This window comes from Gracilinanus agilis, chromosome 3, assembly GCF_016433145.1.
Source record: "Gracilinanus agilis isolate LMUSP501 chromosome 3, AgileGrace, whole genome shotgun sequence".
Taxonomy (NCBI): Eukaryota; Metazoa; Chordata; class Mammalia; order Didelphimorphia; family Didelphidae; genus Gracilinanus; species Gracilinanus agilis.
This window is the reverse complement of record NC_058132.1, coordinates 76,286,412-76,306,154: the sequence shown is the minus strand read 5'-3', so window position 1 is coordinate 76,306,154 and position 19,743 is coordinate 76,286,412. Positions and strand designations below refer to the sequence as shown.

The 19,743-nt window shown below is 40.8% G+C and overlaps 1 protein-coding gene across 1 annotated transcript; it reads left to right on the top strand.

Annotated features, from left to right (window-relative positions):
* The first annotated feature begins 297 nt into the window (after positions 1 to 297).
* SMAP2 (small ArfGAP2) lies at positions 298 to 19,440 on the top strand. The gene is made up of 9 exons (XM_044671455.1): positions 298 to 426; positions 1,784 to 1,869; positions 3,119 to 3,197; positions 5,268 to 5,354; positions 5,868 to 5,949; positions 7,012 to 7,124; positions 7,824 to 7,989; positions 10,370 to 10,686; positions 18,192 to 19,440. The coding sequence occupies exons 2-9, from the start codon at positions 1,787 to 1,789 to the stop codon at positions 18,315 to 18,317; spliced, it is 1,053 nt and encodes a 350-aa protein (XP_044527390.1). The 5' UTR covers positions 298 to 426; positions 1,784 to 1,786; the 3' UTR covers positions 18,318 to 19,440.
* The last annotated feature ends 303 nt before the right edge of the window (positions 19,441 to 19,743 follow it).

Here is a 19,743-nt window from a genome sequence, read left to right as displayed (position 1 = left end):
GACAGGAGGTTGAGTGGAAGGTTACATTTGCTTTGTTGTTCCTCTCTCTTAGATTTTTCCTTTCTCATTTAATTAAAGGGATACAATTACCATACAAGCTATGAGTTTGGATTTTAATGTTGACAAATAACACTAGTAAAAGGTATATTCTGTCGAGCTTATTATCACTATTCTAGTAGGAACCTGGAAGTTTCATAATATTTTTCTCATATGGAATCCCACTTTTATGGACTGAACCTTGCCCAGCATAATAAATAACCCAACCAGCCCTTTTCTCTGACCTTCCTCATAGGACCACGATGGGCTTCCTGGAACATTGGCGTATTCATCTGCATCCGCTGTGCAGGAATTCACAGGAACCTTGGTGTGCACATTTCCAGGGTGAAATCAGTCAACCTAGATCAGTGGACACAAGAGCAGATTCAGGTAATGGACACAACCCAGTTAATACAGCTGCCACAAACATGAAGGACTAGTGAGCATTCTTTCCCTTGAAGGGTGGGTCACAAAAGATGTCAGGTGAGTCCAAAGGCCAGGGAGCAGCCTTTCATTTAGTAACACTCCTTGTTGAAACAAACCAAGTTGCAATTATTGTGTTAGCATAATAGATGAGTTAGTAGATGGGTGTCAGGAATTACTGAGACCAAAAATATGTCATCCTGGTAATGAGGCTTTCCAAACTTAGCCAGACTGGTAGTCAGACAAGAGATAGTCTGTTGCTAGACCCATACTTAAAGCCTTTTCAGCTTGGGAGCAGAGATAGTACTCTTTATTTTCAAGAGTTCAAGGCTTTTTCCATACCTCAATGAGGCATTAGAATAGGAGTTGAGTGGAGGAAGTAAAGGAGCTAGAGTATTTTTTAAGCTGCCTTTGGGCCAAAACTAGATTGTATTGTTTTAGCAAAGGCTAATGATCTTGGTGGATGGAGGAAATATTCATATATTCACACAGGATAAAATCACAAATCATTGATATAGTGACCTGATGACAATCAAAACTTGGTTTTTTATCTTCAACAACCAGTCTAACTAAATGGAAGCATGTTATCATTTAGAGAATGGATTTGAGATTAGGAGATATATACCTAGGCCCTGCCACTAGTGTGATGTTGGTGAGGCCTATTTCTCCTCTCTGGGTCTCTTCTAGCCACAGAGTTCTTTGACTTCCTCTGAAGTTTCTCCCTAGTCTCTTTGGGAAAAATTGGCAACTGAATCAGAGCTAGAGGCTACACTTTATACTTTATCTGGATCTCTACAAAGTTGTAGATAAACAGTGTGTTTTTGTGACTGTAACACACTTATGTTATAAGCTTCATACATTAATAAAAACCTCTTTAGTTATGAATGTGCCCATTTTCCCCTGCAGATGACCTGCTGCGACTTCTCTTCTTGGGAGCCCTAGGATGACAATTTACCTTGCTTGGGCTCATGCTACATTCCAGCCACAGAGCTGGGATTTTAACTATATACTTCCCTCAAACCCTATTTCCCCAGAGGCATGAGAGATTCTTTTCCATCTACTTTTGGTCTGGCTGAAGTATCAGTACCTTGGCACCAAAGAGATGGTTTCTTCAGGCTAAACGTTTTCGTGGACTGTTACAGATATAGGATAACAGGCTCACCTTTTCCTAGAGATACTCTAAAGTCATGGAGATAGCTGCTCTTTTAAATGGCCTCATCAATAAGCTAGAAACCCTAAAGGAGGAGACAGATCTTCAGTGGCACCTATTAAATATCATCCCTTCTGAGATACATTTTGTTTCAGTGCTCTCTTTGAATTGCAGTGCATGCAAGAGATGGGAAATGGGAAAGCCAACCGACTGTATGAGGCCTACCTACCTGAAAACTTCCGACGACCTCAGACAGATCCGTATCCTTTTTGACCTATGACTCTGGGCACCGTGGATGCTGGTGATTCAATACAGCTAGATAGGACCTGAGAACAGATCTTGAGCTTGGGGTAGCTCTCTGGGGGCTATTTGGGCAATTGGTCTTCCCATAGACTTCTTCCATGTCATCAGGAGCTTCGTTTGTCATGTTACTAAGGGAATAACTCTGTCCAGAAGTTCACCTCTAAGCTAAATGATTAATAGAGTAAGAATTGTAGTAGGCCTATTATGAGTTCTCACACATGGCACCATCTCTGGCCATTCATTGATAGATCTCTGAAACTATGGAAAGAGAAATCAGTTTCTTTTTCTCTTTCTGGCCATATAGTCCAAAATGATTTCATTTGCAGTCATTTCAACTCATGTCTTCCACCTTTTTTGTGAGAGAAGTGGAACTGTGGACTACTTTACTTGTTGGGAGTAGGGGAAACAGGGAACACTGAATATTGTAAAATAGGGCTTTGTAAAATGTGAATAAGTTTACTTATTTATAAAAGTGTAAAGTAGGTTTACTACTTGCCTTTAAAAAATTGTACTTCTCCCTCAATACTTTGGAAAATTGTCCTTTTCTTTGTGTGGGAAAACTCTCTACTAACTCAAATTCCACCTCTATTATGCCTTGGTTTTGTAAGTTGGTACAACTGAGAAAATCAATCCCTGTTGTCCACACCTTGGGCAATGGCTCTATATCTGTTTAAATATGGCCTCAGACACTTCTTAGCTGTGTGACTCTGTGAAAGTCACTTAGCTCCCACCCCACCCCCATTATCTAGATTTTATCACTCTTCTGAATGGGAACTAATACACAGTATTGATTCTTAGATGGAAGGCAAGAGTTTAAGGGAAAAAATGTATGCTAAATACTTCACTTTAGCTCTCCCAAATGATAATGAAAAATGAGATGCTAGAAAATTTGGATGAGCTGTGTGGTTAAAGATTAGGTGGGAAGTTTGTTCCCAGAAACTGGATGTGAGATGCCGTAAGGAAATGAGGGGATACCTGGTAGAGGGAAAGTCTCCTTTAGGAATAGGGAGGAATGGTTCTAATAATTTAAAAAATTAAAAAAAAAAAAAAGAATAGGGAGGAATGAGAACTTGTTGGGAAAAGTAAGAAAGAGCACATTGCTATCTTTCTTTTTTACATCTTTTACTACATTTCCCAGATCTAGTAATCCTTTATAATTAGTGTTCACCATCCTTGTGTACTTCATCCTTAATCAGCTGTTTGCAGAGCTGTAGAAGGATTTATCAGAGATAAATATGAAAAGAAGAAGTACATGGACCGAAGCCTGGACATCAATGCATTTAGGGTTAGTTTTATGTCTTTCAGATTATTTTAACAAGCTTTAACAAGGCCAGTCAAAAAAAGAATTTGGAAAGCACTTTGCAAAAGACTCAAACCACCAGTAAGGAGCCTTTTATAAATATGTCAGGAGGAAGGAAGTTAAGTAGAGAAGCAGTGGGACCACTCAGTCATTTGAGTACAGGGAGCATGTTCAGGAACTAGAAAGAAACTGAAAACATAATTTGAATGCTTTGACTTGATCTGTACCAAGGATTATGATAAGGAGAATTCCTATTCTTGTTTTGGTCCTTTGGAACTTGGCAGCTACATTTTACTAGATCAAAGAATGGTAAAGACATATATATGTTATTCTTAGAGTTAACAAAGGAAGGTAGCATTAAGCACCTACTCTGTGTCAAGAACTTTGCCAAGTGCTGGGAATACAAAGAAAAGCAAAAAACAGTCACTGTCCTTAAATTTAATGGGAGAGACAACGTGCAAAAAGTTGTTCTCTGTCGTTTCTTGAAGTGCGTTAAATGGAAAGTCTAGGGCATTGAGGGCTTTAGTGACGGGGCCATTATGTTCTTGAGGTGGGATTTGGACCCAGTTCTTCCTGGCTTTGAGGTCAGTTTTTTAATCTACTGTGCCATGCTGCTGCTAATATTGAACTTTTATAGTCTTCCTAAATGACCTGGAAGAAGGAATAGACAGTTACAGTTAATTCAGGTTATTAATGGCACTAAATCCTGCCAGGTTATGAGGAGATCTTGCTTGGCCTAGGAAGAATAGTATTAGATGAGTTTTAGGATAGGTATTGTTTTGGGGGAAAAAAATCAAGTTTTTTCCCTAGGTTAGTGTACTCAGAGCTATCAGTAGTGGCATCGGCAGTTATTACACATGGTTCCCTGAAGATGGTTCCCTATCCATTCTTCATCCATGACAAGAAAGCCATCACTAAGAAGGGTATTGGGAGGTAAAACAGATGATTATACTCACAGTAATTCAAAATGCAATTAGATAGATGCTAAATGAATTTGGAAAAGAAAAACACTTAAGTGGAACCTTTTGGCTTACATTTTTACCAAACTACATGTGACTACATCTAGAATTGTGTCCCTTTTTTTCTAGTCACTGTTCAACAGTGCCATGGAACTAAAAGATCACTGGCTTTGGGAATCTAAAGAACTAGGTTTGAATACAGGGAGCTCTTGGCTCTCTGCCTCTGTGACTGAGCAAATCACTTCCCTTCTCTGGGGCTCAGTTTCCTCAACTCTAAAATAAGGTTAGATTAGAAGATTATACATTCTTTCCAGCTCTAAAGTGAATCCTAAATCTTTAAGAGGGAAAGGGGACCACTGTACAAGGATAGAGTAAAAAGTCAGAAAAGATGGCATAAGGTTCAGGTGAAACACCGAGATAGCTTGTCAGACGTGGCACAACTTTCAGAGTCTGACTAGTCCCACCTATGTTTGAACAAGAATGTAAAGTCATGGATCATCTTTATTCACTCAATCCAAGAATATTAAAATGAGGAAGGGGGAAGCATAGAAGAGATGAATTTAAGACATCAAAGTCCTACTTTATATACTAAGTAGTAAGTTTGTTACCCCCAAGAGATGGTAAAGATGAGAACATATTTTTCTTTTTTAAATTCATAGATGATAACTCACATTTTTATGTCTACTTGCAAAAAGGGGCCACTTTCCATGGCCCCTTTCCCTATAGTGATGCTCAGAGGCTGGTAGTACAAATCTTTTTGTTTCCATTTTACATATGAAGAAACGGATGCATCTGAGGGCATAGAGCTGATTAAGCATCAGATCCAGGATTTGAACTCAAGTCTCTGGACTCTAAACTGAGCTCTCTTTTGACTCTGCTGCCTATAATTTTAGGTTATTGTGGGCATCCCTTATATGAGCTATATGTTAGTGATTAAGACAAAATGCCTAGTCTAGAATGCACTGCATAGAATTGTGGGACCTCAAAGCAATTTTCCATTTGTTGAATTTTTAATGCTCAAAATTGTCACCAAATAAAATGGTTCAAATCACCTTGAGTCCTTATATGTTGTTCTGCTTTGTTAAATCCTTCCCAGAAAGAAAAAGATGACAAATGGAAAAAGAACAGTGAGCCAGTTCAAGAAAAGAAAGTGGAGCCTGTGATTTTTGAGAAAGTCAAAATGGTGAGCGATTCCACGAGCACTCTTTGCTTCCCTTTTCTGCTGTCTCAGGGGACTCTGCTCGACAGGGTTTCTCTTGGGATGCTCCATAAACGAGGTCCATAAATGCTGGAACATACTCCTCAGTGTTGGGTGAAAATGCCCTTAGACAACACTTGGCCAGTCCACCAGCCTTGCCTAACTTTTTGTTCTTTCATGGGCCCAAATTGCCTCTTCCTCTCTTGGCTTTTCTGGGCTTGGAGATTATTAATTGTCTTGGTTTTCAACATGCTACCCATGGTACTAGAGAGACCTTCCATTTTCCTTAGTTGTGACCACCAAGCAAAGACAATACTCCCTGATTCAGTTTACTTTTGTGGGCACCAGTCTGGTTACTTGTCATTAATATCCTGTCCATGTTAAATGCTACTTTATATTATTTCCTGCCATTAGCTCTGAATAATAGTAACCTTATGAAAAGAATTCTTTGAAAAAGCAGTTGTTTCATTTCTTCAATAATAATGTTTTTCAATTTAGCCTCAGAAGAAGGAAGATCTGCAGCTACCTCGAAAAAGCTCCCCCAAAGCAATTGAGCCTGTAATGGACTTGTTGGGCCTTGGTAAGGCTTATATCTTCCCTTTCTCTCCTGGTCTAAAAAAGGCTGTATTTATTGCTTCTTTGGAGAGCAAGCAGCCTGGTGCCCTCTGCTTTCCTTTCCTGGGGTTTGCTGCCACACTAACTGACCTCAGGTGTATTTGATGCCTATAGGTCATGTACTGGGGATACAAATATGGAGACAGCACAGATCCTTTTCTCAAGGAGCTTGCAAAATCAAAATGCACACAAATATGATGCCAGGGAAAATGATAAATGCAGAAATGAAGTTTGTAAAAAGGGCAGTTAGTAATTTGAGGAGGGAGCCTCCACTGTGTAGCTGGCAGAGTATGGGGGAGGCTTCATGGATCATGGAGCTCTTGAAAATGGATCTTATAAATCTTTGACAAGCTTCATACATGTATTGATGCAATATTCCCTTTTGGGGGAATATCCATCCACTATAATTCTCTGCCCTATAATTCAGTTCTACTTGTACCCTCTCAGTTCTTTAGACCCTGTTAGAGAAGCAAGAGAAAGGAAAGGAGAATGTGGGGTGGAGACTGTGTTACAGAGACAGGCAGCAAAGAACCACCCCCTTTAAGGAAGTATGACTGTTATCCATACCAGATCTGCTCCTTTCCTAGGACTCAAGACTTCATTAACAACAGTTAATTCCCTCGCCACCTCTGGGTTATGAGAATTATAGCTTTAATCTCTTCATGCTTTATGGACCAGTTTGGTGGTGGCTTTGACCTGGTTAAGCTCCACACATATGTGGATGATAAGCCTTCTGCCACTTAGAAACCAGTTTCATGATTTTTGGGGAAAAATGAATCACTGGAGGCTAGCTCTAATGAGCCTGTGCATACTTTGTCACATTGACCTTTAAGTCGAGAATGTATAGTTCTTTGCTGAGTCTTTCCAGATTGGGTGACCTGGAAGATCTTTTGTTCAGCTTCAAGAATTCAAATTCATCTAACAGTGATGAAGCATCACAGGGAGATGTCATTGGGAGTACTGCCTCCCACCTAAACAAATGGTCAGTATTAAGCATGTTTTTGTGACTTTGGTCCTCTCTTTCTAGATGCCCCCGTGGCCTCCTACAGTATCTCAAATAGCAAGACCAGTAACACCCTAGAAAAGGATCTAGATCTCTTGGCCTCAGTTCCATCATCTTCTCTCTCGGACTCCAGAAAGGTGAGACTTGTGAATCTGTTCAGGCTTGGAGCAAGTATAGGGAGGGGAGACCATTTAGAACTTTAAAACAGCAAATTTTGGCGGGGCAACTGGGGTAGCTCTAGTGGGTTGAGAGCTAAGTCTAGAGACAGGAGGTCCTAGGTTCAAATCTGTCCTCAGATACTTTCTAGTTGTGTGATCCTGGGCAAGTCACTTAACCCGCATTGCCTAGCCCTTAACCACTTTTCTGCCTTGATTCTAATCTGTACTGATTCTAAGATGGAAGGTAAGGGTTTAAAAAAATCAAATTTTTGCATAGAACTTGTTGCCTTATTCCTTAGTTGGCATTGTTTGTCAAATATCTCTTCTATGTCTGTCTCATCCACCAATGGCTTCTTGGTTTTATTTGCCTCTTGCCTGGAAAAGGAAGGTCCTCAAATGAATATCTCATTAAATTTGTGCATATCTCTAAAGGCTGACTGTGATCATCTTCTGGGGAGTGGAGAAGAAAAACCCATTCTAAAGAGTCCACCAAGCAGACAGCTTGTTTATGTCCAGTTTATGAATGGTGAAAATATGAACTCATGTCAGGAAACTTGAAACTTAAACTATGTGATGTTATAGCAAATGTCATCACTGACACTTGAGATAGGAAGATACATTGAGTTTGTATCTCTTTACCCATGAGGCTTTTTTAAACTTTCCCTCTTTGTTCCCAAGGTTATAGGATCCATGCCAACTGCAGGGAATGCCAGTTCTGTTCCTGAAAATCTGAACCTGTTTCCTGAACCAGGAAGCAAAGCAGAAGAATCAGGCAAGAAACAGCTCTCTAAAGACTCCATCCTATCACTTTATGGATCACAAACTCCTCAGATGCCTGCTCAAGGTAAGTTTCATAAGGAAGGGAGCTTCCACATTGGGCATTTGCAATGTTTAAGGATAGCTATATGGGGCTAATAGATAAGAGAATAATTTAGAAGCCGGAAGGGTAGTTGCTGCTGGTACAGCCTTAGGTACTTAAAAAAGGTTTTTTTTTTTTTAAATTTTAATAACAAATTTCCACATGAGTTTTCCATATATATATATATATAATCCAGATTGTCTTCCTCTCTTCTTCCCTCACCACTTCCAAAATTGGCAAGCAATTCCATATGGGTTATAAATGCATTATCATGCAAAACACTTTTCCATATTATTCATTTTTATGAGTGAATAATCTTATAAACCAAACCCTAAAACATATACCCAGATAAACAAGTGATAAATCATATGCTTCCATCTGCATTCTCACTCCAACAGTTCTTTCTCTGGAGGTTGGATAGCTTTAGGTACTTTTGAGCATCCTACCTTACATGGGCCTATTTGACCCTTCCTGAGAAGCTGCAAAGTATCAGCAGGTGGATGCCAACTTAACAGTAGCCATACTTCAAATTTAGAACAGTAAGACACAGGGACCAGTCATGAGGCAGAGCTAGCCAAAGGAGAAGAAGAGGGCTGAGGAACTAGGCTTGGCCTTAAAAAGGAGGCAGCCATAGAATGGATCCTAATTAGCATAAGCCTGGAAGGGCTATTAAGAAACAAGGCCTTTGACTAGGGTTTGCCGAGTCAGGCTACAAAATTAGTCTAGACTGCTCAGACCAACCTGGGCATTAAAGTCTGTGTGAGTAGACTTATAGTAAGCCTATTTCACTGGGAGGTATTTAGATATCAAAGCAAACTAGAAGTGTTGTAGCCAGGCTGTCTCTGCCTATCAATGGACATGAGACCTATCAAAAAGTCCTCTAGCTTAAGATGTGGCTTTGCCTCTGCCTCCATTCTGCAGAGGGCCTCCCCGAGAACCTTGTTAGTCTCTTTCAGACCTTCTCCCAAGCATACTCACACACAGTTCTCTTGTCACTGCCCTCTCATTCCTTCCATACCTGGCCTCCTTAGGCTTGTAGCTCCTTAAGAACAGATACTATCATTTTTCATCTCTGTATCCCCCTTTCATAGTCACTGCTGCACTTTGTTTTTAAGTCCTTACCTTCCGTCTTGGAATCAATACTATGTATTTGCTGCACTTTGTTTTATCCAGACTAATGATTTCATCAGGGTAGAGAAACACTTAATGTGGAAATGTCCTCCACTGATGTCAATTAGCAACTTACATGTAACTTAGAATCTTAGGGAGTCAGCTGGACCCTGTGAAGTTGTTTGTTCAAGTTTTTAGAGCCAGTATGTGTCAGAGATAGAACTTGAATCCTCTTCCTTCTGATTCCAGATTTGAGAGGACCTGGGATCAAATCTTCCTTCCATGATTTACCATCTATGTTCCCATTAACAAAGGCCTTCCCCTCTCAGGACCTCTTGTTTCCTTATCCATAAAAAGAAGGTATAGGGGGCAGCTGGGTAGCTCAGTGGATTGAGAGTCAGACCCAGAGATGAGAGGTCCTGGGTTCAAATATGACCTCAGACACTCCTAGCTGTGTGACCCTGGGCAAGTCATTTGACCCCCGTAAGTAGCCCTTACCACTATTCTGCCTTAGAACCAATACATAGTATTGATTCCAAGATGGAAGGTAAGGGTTTAAAAAAAAGAAGAAGGTATAGAACTGGTTGATCTCTAAGGTCTCTTCCAATTTGGACATTTTCTGTTCCTAAAAATTTTAAGAACACTGAGCAAAGAGTATATAAATAGCCAGGTTTGCAGCTTAGGATGCCAGCCCTAGGCATAATGCAGGGGAAGATCATGCTCCAAGAGTATGAAAGATTTCTTAAAGGAGGGGAGATCAGAGCAGATTTGTGAAGCAGCCAAGGAGGGAAAAGGCCCAAAGAGAGACAGCCAGACACTTAACTTTTTTGAAGGTTGGCAAAATGATATCCCCTCCCCAAGCATCCATTTCTTTACTTGTAAAATGGAGGTGGTAATTGTTGCATTGCTGACCTCCCACAGTCACTGTGAGGAAAATGCTACATTTCAAAGTATCTAAGAATGGAATATTGATGTTAACCATGATTTAAAGGCGCCCAGGGAGAGCAGGACTGTCATGGGCATCTGGAAACCTGAGCCTCAGGCCTAATTCTAGTGTGATGTCATGGGGCCTTGTATCACATCTCCGATCTCACAAGGTTGTTGTGGCTGCAGCAGTGGCACAGAAATGGTCTTAGGGAAGAAAGGCTGTCCTGAGGACACTGCTGAGAAGATTGGAGTGGGTTAGCTGTTAGCCCTGGTTTGCTTCTAGGCACTCCCCCAACTTCCTAATCAATGTGTATATGTTCTCTTGCAGCAATGTTCATGGCTCCGGCTCAGATGGCCTATCCCACAGCCTACCCCAGCTTTCCTGGTGTCCCCCCTACTGGGACCATGATGGGGGGGATGATGCCCCCACCAGTGGGCATGTTGACCCAGCCTGCAGCTGCTGGAATGGTGGCCCCTGTAGCCATTCCACCAGGTTATGTAGGTGGCATGCAAGCTGCAGTGATGGGTGTCCCCAATGGCATGATGGCTGCCCAACAGGCTGGCTACGTCGCAGGCATGGCGGCTGTTCCTCAGACAATGTACGGCATCCCACCAGCACAGCAGCTGCAGTGGAATTTGGCTCAGGTGAGGGTCCACCTTCTGTTGAGGCTGTCACTCCATCGTACTTTGTGATGCCACCTTCTTTTCTTATTCTCTTCCCCTGATCAGAAGAATACTTTATATGCTCTTTTCCTAGAAGGTTTGTAGTCTCATAAAGTAAGTTCTCAGGTCCCTTCCAGCTCTAAATCTAGGATCCTGAGGAAGACAAGACTTGAGGAGTGGCAAGGTCAGATAACTGTCTTCAAGTATTTGAAAGGCTGTCCTGGGGAAAAGGAATAAGACTTTTTCCACTTGGCTTCAGAGGACAGGATGAGGAGCAATGTGGGGAAGTTGCAAATTTCAGCTCTTTTTCAAGGGAAAACTTTTTAAACAATGAGAGCTGTCCAGAGCTGCCTGGACTGGCTTGGGAAGCCAGGTAGCCCTTCAGTAGTGGAGGTCTTCTAGTGGAAGCTAAGTGGTTACTTGTTAGGCAATGTAGAGGCAATTTCTCTTTAGTTATACTTTGGACTAGAGGCCTTTTGAGCTCAGTTCTTTCTGACTCTTAAAAGTTTGTGATATTTTAAGAACAAAGCCCTCTGGATATTTAATTTTTTATTATAAGTGTAACAGCATTCAAGAAATGTCAATAGAGTGTTGAGAAAAATCAAATATTGATTTAGCATTTTATATTTGATTTCATTCTGTAAGTGATTTTATTATGTAAATGCCTGAGCCATGTTTCTTTGTCTCTGAGTAAAGTTCAAAAGTTCACAAGTCCAGAAATTCAATTTTCTTCCGAGTTGCTTAAAAAATTTATCTCACTAACAAACAAGTTTTGCAAGATACAGGTGAGCCCCAGGAAGTCTATTATCTCTGCATCACTGAGTACCCTTCAAGAAAGTCTGATCTCTTGTCATCACTGACACTAACTAACCATTCAGGTGGATACCACCAGTGAGTTTTCCATAGCTACAAGATGGTAGGAGGGTTTCCTCTTTCCTATGGAACCCTGCATTCCAGACTTCCATTCAATTTTTGTTTTCCGTCATCTAGAACACTTCAGACTTTGTAACCAATCATTGTTTTCCATTTGTGATGCTTCCTGTTCTTTGTTCTCTTGTACTTCCCCAAACTATGTGAAAGCTAATAATCCTTATCTTGTGGTCCTTTGGGCTTACTGAAGAACTGAGAGACCATTTTATTGGTAATTGCTAGTCTTATGAATTAATTGAACAGGCTCAGAATTTTGTGCCTCAGTTTACCTTAATTTCAGTTACAATAGAATGAAATTAAACCATGTGACACAAAACCTAAGCTTTCTATTTTTACTAATTATATGATATAAACATGAAACAATTTATTTCCTGTTCCCCCTTTTAATCACTTAAAATTTTTTTTTAATAACCCATGCTTTCTGTCTTAGTAGCAATTCTAAGACAGAAGAATAGCAAGGGCTAGGTAATTGGGGGTAAGTGACTTGCCCAGGGTCACACAGTTAGGAAGTATTTGCAGGCAAATTTGAACCCAGACCCTCCCAACTCCAGGTCTGATGCTTTATCCACTGTGTTTCCCAGTTGCCCTTCAATCATGTCTGCTTCTAGTCTCAGAGCCAATAAAGGCAACAAAACTTTGTTTTATATCTTTTTTTGTGTGGGGTCTGACTCTGCTTTCCTCACTTTGCATCACTTCATAAGTGTTTCATATTTCTTTCATCATTTTTATAACAGTGATATTCTGTGTTACTATATCACAATCAGCCATTTCCTAAACATTGCACATATTGGTCATTTCTAATTTTTTGGTATAAATATTGCATATTTTTTTACAGATAGGTCTTTTTAATATTGTCCTTAAAATATAGCAGAGGCCACTATTATCCAGCAAGATGAATTAGACTCAGGAAACTATTAAATATGTCTTTCTTTTATAATTTCCCTCTGATTTTTGCTGCCACCAGCAAATCTTCCTAATTAGTAAAGGGCAAAAATGTTTCTTTTCTACCAAGAATCACTGTCTTGGATTCCGTTTCTGCCAGAGAACAGAGGCTGGACAGCAAAAGATCTGGTAGAAGGAGCATTGGATTTGGAGACAGAATATTTGGATTTTAGTCTTGACTCTTATTATTGGCAATTTTTAATTTTACCTTGGATTTTCTCCTCTAAAATTAGGGGTTGGGCCAGAAGGTCCCATTTGGTTATTGTATTCTGTGATACTATAAGCTTTTTATCTAATCACCTGGATTCAGCTTTTTCCTTTTCTGGTTTTCCTGTGCTTTCTTCCTCTATGTTTTCTGTTTCTTGATGAAAGCCATTTCAGGAACCTACTTTGAGCTTTCAAAGCAACAGTTTCTCTTTTGGGCTGCTCTCCTTTCCCTAAGTGGGTCAGATAAGTCTGGGCCCCCAAGCAGCTTTCTTATTGTCTTAAGCACCAGTACCCTAGCCCCAACTTCTCCAGGATTCACTCAGAGAACTCTTTTTGCTTGCTTGTTAATTTTCTCTTGTATACTCTTTTTTGAAGGACATTGCAGGCATGCTATACCTCCCTGCTTTTTAATCAGTACCCTTGAAGCATTCTTGTTTCTTCTTTCCCCTTTGTTCTAAATGGACTGATGCTAGTCCCTTGCATACATTGAGTAGGTATCTGGCCTGCAGCGGCACAGGTTGTTGGAAGAGACACAGTCTGGGCTGGAGATGTTCCCCCTCACAAGGAAGTACCAGTATCTCTTTAAATTTAAGACCACACTTAGAGAGTCGATAAGGGCTTCAGAGAAGGGACCGAATGAAGGAAGTGCCTTCAGTTTCTTACATGCTGATGTTAGCCAAGAATCTTTGACTTTCTCAGCCTTGAGGATCCTGGCAATCAGATCCCAGTAAAACTTGTCATCTCAGGATGTGATGAGATTGGGGGCTGCCTTATTTGAAAGATACCTAAAGCCCTGAAAGAATTCAATCTGAGCTAGCTTGGGCTGGAGTTTGGAGGTCTGAGCTCATCTCATTTGCTCAGTGTCCCTGGGCCATCTCTTAGCCTTTCTGAGTCCCAGCTTCTTCATCTGTAGTCTCAGAATTGGAATTGATCTCAGAGGCTGCAAGAGAAAGATTCCCCTCTACCATATAGCCAACAAGTGTTACCCAGGTTTTGCTTGAAGACAAGCCTAAGTTGGCCTCTGGAATTGAGCAGAATAGATCTATTCTAGCTTCCACAGGTCAGCTCATTAAGTACTTGAATATATCCATCACATACTCCTCCCAAGTCATCTTTTCCCCAGACTGGCATTTCCCAGTTTCTTCAGCTCTACCTCATGTGGCATAGAAATCCAGGCTTTTTCACTTTCTTGTTTGCCCTCCTCTGGATCTTCTCCAGCGTGTCAGTTTCCTTGCTAAATAAAATATTGTGGCCAGGACAAAACACATCACTCCAGATGTCATCTGACCAGTGCAGAGGACAGCGGGACTGTCACCTCCTTTGTACTAGGTATAATGCCCCTTTTTAATGCAGCCTGTGTTGCTTTCTGGTTTTTGCCTGGCATATCATATTGTTACTGTCCAGACTGCTGCCTGGCCATACCTCTTCCATCTTGTACTTGGGAAGTTGATTTTTTCAAGCTAAGTGTAAGACATTTATTAAGACATTTCATCTTACTACAGTTAGTCCAGTGTTCAAACCTGTTGAAATCTTTTTGAATTCTGACAGGGTCACCCATTCGTTAGCTATTACCCTCAGTTTTGTGTTATCAGACTTTCAGATGTGTGTGCTAACTGTGACTTTATCCTAGTCATTGAGAAAAATGTTACATAACACAAAGTCAAAAACAGAGCATTTAGGTACTCCTTTGGAGACATCAGATGGTATTAACCAGTGATAGGCAACTCTTTGGAAGTATCCTACTCATTGTATTCGTCAGATTAGAAATAATGTCACGTGGCCAGATAGAGCATTTCAGGGGGCCCCATCTGGCCTGTGGGCTGTAGTTTGCCCATCACTGGTATTAACAATGACTCTTTGGGCCATTAAACCATTTCTGAATCCACCTTATTGAACTGGCTTCTAGCCTGCATCTTTCCTTCTTTTCCACAAAAGACTTGGTCAAATGCTTTGACGAAATTTAGGTAAATCATACCTCCAGCTTTCCTCTAATTTAACTTACTGTCCAAAAAGGGAAATAAAGTCAATCTGATATGACCCTGTTTTTTAACTGTTATTTTTTAAATGAATAAACATTTAATTCTCCCTCTAATCTTCACCCTTCCTAAAAAAAAGGAAGAAAAGCAAAATCTTTGTAACAAGTATGCATAGTCAAGAAAAACAAATTACCCCATTGGCCATGTCCAAGAATTTATTCTGTATCTTTAGTTTGCCATTTCGCCATCAGGTTGGGATAACGTCATTGGTCTTTTGGAATCATAGATGGTCATTGCATTGTTGAAAGTTCTTAAAGCCTTCCCAAGTTATTTGTCTTTACAGTGTAGTTGTCTTTGTATGAATTGTTCTACTGGTTCTGCTTACATCATTCCACATCAGTCTCTATGACTTTTCTCAGGTTTCCATGACCCATTTTTGACAAAGCTATGCTGGCTTCTTGTGATCACTGGTTCCTTTTCTAGAAGTTCATTAGCCATTTTAATAACATGTCTTAGAATTTTGCCAAGAATCAAAGCAAAACTTACTAGCCATATAGTCTGCAAGTTTCAGTGTCTTCCTCTTTCTGAAAATTGGGACTGTGCCCTTCTTCAATCCTTCAGACTATTCCAGATAGCTCAACAATCACATCAGTACTATATAGTATAGTTTGCTTAGGCCAAATTTCTTGGATTTATGAAGAGCAGGAAGTTGCTTTCATAATAAATATCTCCTTAATTATCTTGGATATTAACTTCCTATTAGACATTTGAAAATAGAGGCAAACAAATTTGCTCTCCCAAAATCTAGAATGCATTTTAGATTCTTCCTGGGTTTCCTTTCTCTTACAAGGTCTAAATTGACTTGTTAATCTCCCAATGTTGTCATCTTTTTCATCTTAGGACTTTATTAGTGAGAATCAAACCTAGAATAGCATTTCTCTTTGTTTGTTTCTTAAACCTTTTTAGAGGAGGAACATATCATTGAAGTAATTCAGCATATCATTACTGTTGTGAGGGTTTATTTAGTAATTTAGTAATAGTGTTGGACCTAGCAGGAAGGGCTAGAGGATTCCAAGATGGAATGAAGGAGCAGGAAGTGGGCTTGTGCTCTGAGAGAGACTCCATTAGTGGTTGGACATAACTGTTGCTAACCCTGGGAGATCTCAGAGTTAGGAAAAAACTGCATCCTGATTCCCTGGGATCCTGAGTGGTGAAGGCTTTCAGCAAGTGGACAAGACCTGCAGAGCTGCTCCAAGTGAGGAAGTGGTTTGTGATCTGGTGGACAGCATTTCAAACTCACTCTCCCTACCTGGGTGCCTTGGATCACCTGGTGGAGTTGGCTCTTGGCATCCTGTAACCATCCTTGGATTACCGTGTGACCCCAATTGTCCTTTAGCTGTGCTGAACAAACCTGGCTGGAACCAGGTTTGAAGAAGCCTTCCCTGTGACTCCAGTACTGCTCCTTTGGGCCCTACTTGGCTTAGGTCAATTAGGATAGAGTAGTTAAGTCCTTCCCTGCCCCCTGTGTTTTGCCCTTAGGTTTTCAAGTGTAGAATTCCCTTCTTTCCTTCCTTCATTATTATTTGCCCAATTAAAACTGTACAAACTTTTACCTTGCCTCCTGGTTCCATAGACCCTGGCCTAGGGTGAGCTGGGAAACCGTTGGGCCAACAGCCATTCCTGTGTAAGTTAAAATAGTGAACCCTGGTCTCTCTATCCTGGTTGGTCCTGTCTCTCCTTCAACCCAGAGTGGACCAACAAACCATTTAGGTTATATTTTAATAATAATTAACATCCCTGGTGCCTCATCTTTACATTACTTTGCTTTTGGAAGAGAGAATTTCAGCAGATATCTGGATAGCTAAAGTTCCCATCATTGCTATATCAAGTCTTCATGCTAGGATTGTGGTTTTCCCCCAACTCTTGTGTGTATTTCCATTCTACCTAGGTGGTTTCTAGTATATTATGTTTGTTTTTGTCTGCCTTGGTTTCTACCAGGTTTCCCACCATTTCTTCCCTGGATTTCCTTAACACGTAATTGCTCCTCTGCCCCTATTTTCTGCCTGGCCCTTTTGAATAAGACAATTTAGCCATCATGAGCCTAGTGTTAGAGTCAGTTGATACCCATGAAATCAAATTTGCCTCTGTATTAATGTTTTTACTTCTTGCTTGTAACCTATACTTTGCATATTTGGGTATCAATGCTGGAGGCCAAGAGGGTTATGATTAGCTCCTTTCTTGGATGTTGTCTCCTATGCGCTTCTGGGTTTCTCTGCTGTGATTGTTTCTATTCTCTTAGTAGTTATACAAAGGCAGTACTCTCTATGCCTCTTTTTTCTCTTTCTTTTTTTTTTTAAGTTTAACGCTCTTTTTATTAGTTTTGCAAGCCTCTAAGCACTTAGATTTTTACCATCCCTTGTTAGGTTCACTCCATTCCTGACCAGGAATCTGTCATTCTCATATTTTAAGCGATGGCACAGAAATCTTAAGTTCCCTTTTCATACTTCATTCTTCTTAACCAGTTCTTTGCTCTCCAAGATTGTCTTTCTCTTTTAAATCCATTACCTTTTTACCTTTGGGCAGAAGTAATGAAAATACCAGTTGTGTCCCAAGATCTTCCATTTCTTGCCAAAGATTTCCCAATATTTGAGAATGTTTCTAGTTTCTCATTGTTCATCTCTAAATCATTAGAAATAGGTATTTTCATTTTGTTGTTATCTAGAGTAGCTCCTCTACCTAATTTGTAGGGTTTTTAATGAGGAAATCACTTTGCTAACTCTAAAGTACTCTAAAAATGGGTGGTATTAACATAATATTCTGTATTCTAGGATCTCTATAATATATTTCATACATGTGGACATTCCATATGCCCCCCAAGGTCACAATTGCTCTATAAATTGATCAGCTGTTATCAGAGATTGCTATGATTTTTATCACTGCAAACAAATTAGTGACTTGAGCCTCCTCATTCAACTAAGTTGGTCCTCTGATGACAGACACATCTGTCACTGATTCAGTGCATACAACCTTCTACCCAGGTATAGGAGCTGCCAGAGTGGATTCTTCATTGTATAATCTTTGAGAACTGCCCATTACAATAAGCAGATGATCATCCTAATTTCTTTTTTGTTTTAAGGTTTACAAAGTGTTTTCCACATAACCCTGTGAGGTTTTTTTGGTCCTCTTTTTACCAATGAGGAGCAGGAATCTCAGAGAACTTAAGCAAGCTTAACTAACCAAGACCATGCCCTGGTGTCTGGGAGATCCTTGACCACAAGGTCTTGGGTTGGTCTCCTAACTTCCTGCTGTATTTTAAACTTTTTCCCTTAGACCTGCCACAGGCAGCAATTCCCTTAGCACAAAATCAGTCATGAATTAGCTCACGCTTGGTCCTTACCATCAAGGTTTAAAAATATCCTCTCTCTTTTCCAGATGACCCAGCAGATGGCCGGAATGAACTTCTATGGCACCAATGGCATGATGAGCTATGGACAGTCCATGGGCAGTGGGAATGGCCAGACAGCCAATCAGACGCTCAGTACTCAGATGTGGAAATAAAAGCGGAGCACCTGCATTGTTACCACTTATTTTCCCCAAACTCCTTCCTCTATCTTCTCTCTGCTTCCCTCTCTACCTCTTCCTGTTTTGTTTGGAAACTGCCCTAGGAGACATACAGGCTTTGACCCTCCATCCAGTCTGATCACTTCCCCCCTACCCCCATACTTGAGACCTGCTTTCTGCTGTTCATGCCCACACTTAACCCCCAGAGCCTTGGTGTCCAAGCCCTTCTCCAGGGGGCAGCAGAGAGCCCTCTAGCACCACTGGAATGCACATACCCAGAGCTCTTTTCCTTATGGGAGATGAGGCAGTATCTGCTCCCCCAGCCTCTGAAAGAGGTCTGTGGGCACTATTCAGGCACCAAGGACTAGGGTTAGAGGCCTCTATGTATCACCCATATGTCATTTTTTTTTAAGGTTGCTTTTGTGGGGGGAGGGATGAGGCGGGCTAGGTAGAGAAAGGGATTTAATCAAACTCCAATCATGGGTCTTTGTAAATGGGGCTCACCAGGTTCAGGCTGAGCCAGAGCCTCTCCAAGGGAGGGAGAGCCAGGGTTATTCTGCTTTGTTCTGAACAGTCCTCTGTGGCTTTAGTCCTTGTCATTGGAACTCAAGTCACTGTGAGGCTCTGCTGCCTGGAGATGGGCCTTATGCACAGATGTTGAGAATGGGAAGTTTGCCCTTCTTATGAGTGGCTTTTTATTGTTTGTTTTCCCATCCAATCTGGGGTGGTGGTGGTTAAAAAATAAAATAAAAAGTTTTAGATTAACAAACTAAACTAACAAAAGAGTTAATTTATCGGCAGCTAAGAGCTATTGCCACTTTTTTTTCTTATGGTATTAAGAATGTGTTATCTGCCATCCTAATTAATGCTTCCCTTCCTTCCTCTCCCTGCAGTCCTGTTTGTTCTGGGGTAGCCCTGGCACCTCTGTTTCTTGCATATTTTACACTGTGCATGAGGCAGAGACCCCAGGCAGCTTTCCTGTCAGTCACCATTCACCTCACTAGAAAATCAAAAGAAAAAAAGTTTTTGCTTAAATGATTTCATTTGCGTGAACCAAAATTTTCGGTTGACTTTCTCCTGTGTATATGTAAATTCCTTAATAAATATTGCAGTGAGATGCTGTGTGTTTGATCATATGTGTGTGTGTATGTATGAGAGAGAGAGAGAGAGAAAGATACCCCTTTGGCAGTGCCTGACTTGTGTGGGCCAGTGATCACCCTTGGGCCTGGAAACCAATATTCCCTTCTGTTCAATACCTTTAGATCCTTGGCTTAGCTCAGTTACCAAGGGCCAAGACCATAGACAGGGTGCTGGAAAGCTAAAGGAGGCCCCAGAGTTTACATATTGAAAGTCAAATTCACACCTTTTCTACATTCTAGTGGCCTGGTACCAGCCTTAGAAAGGATTGGAACACAGGCTGGAA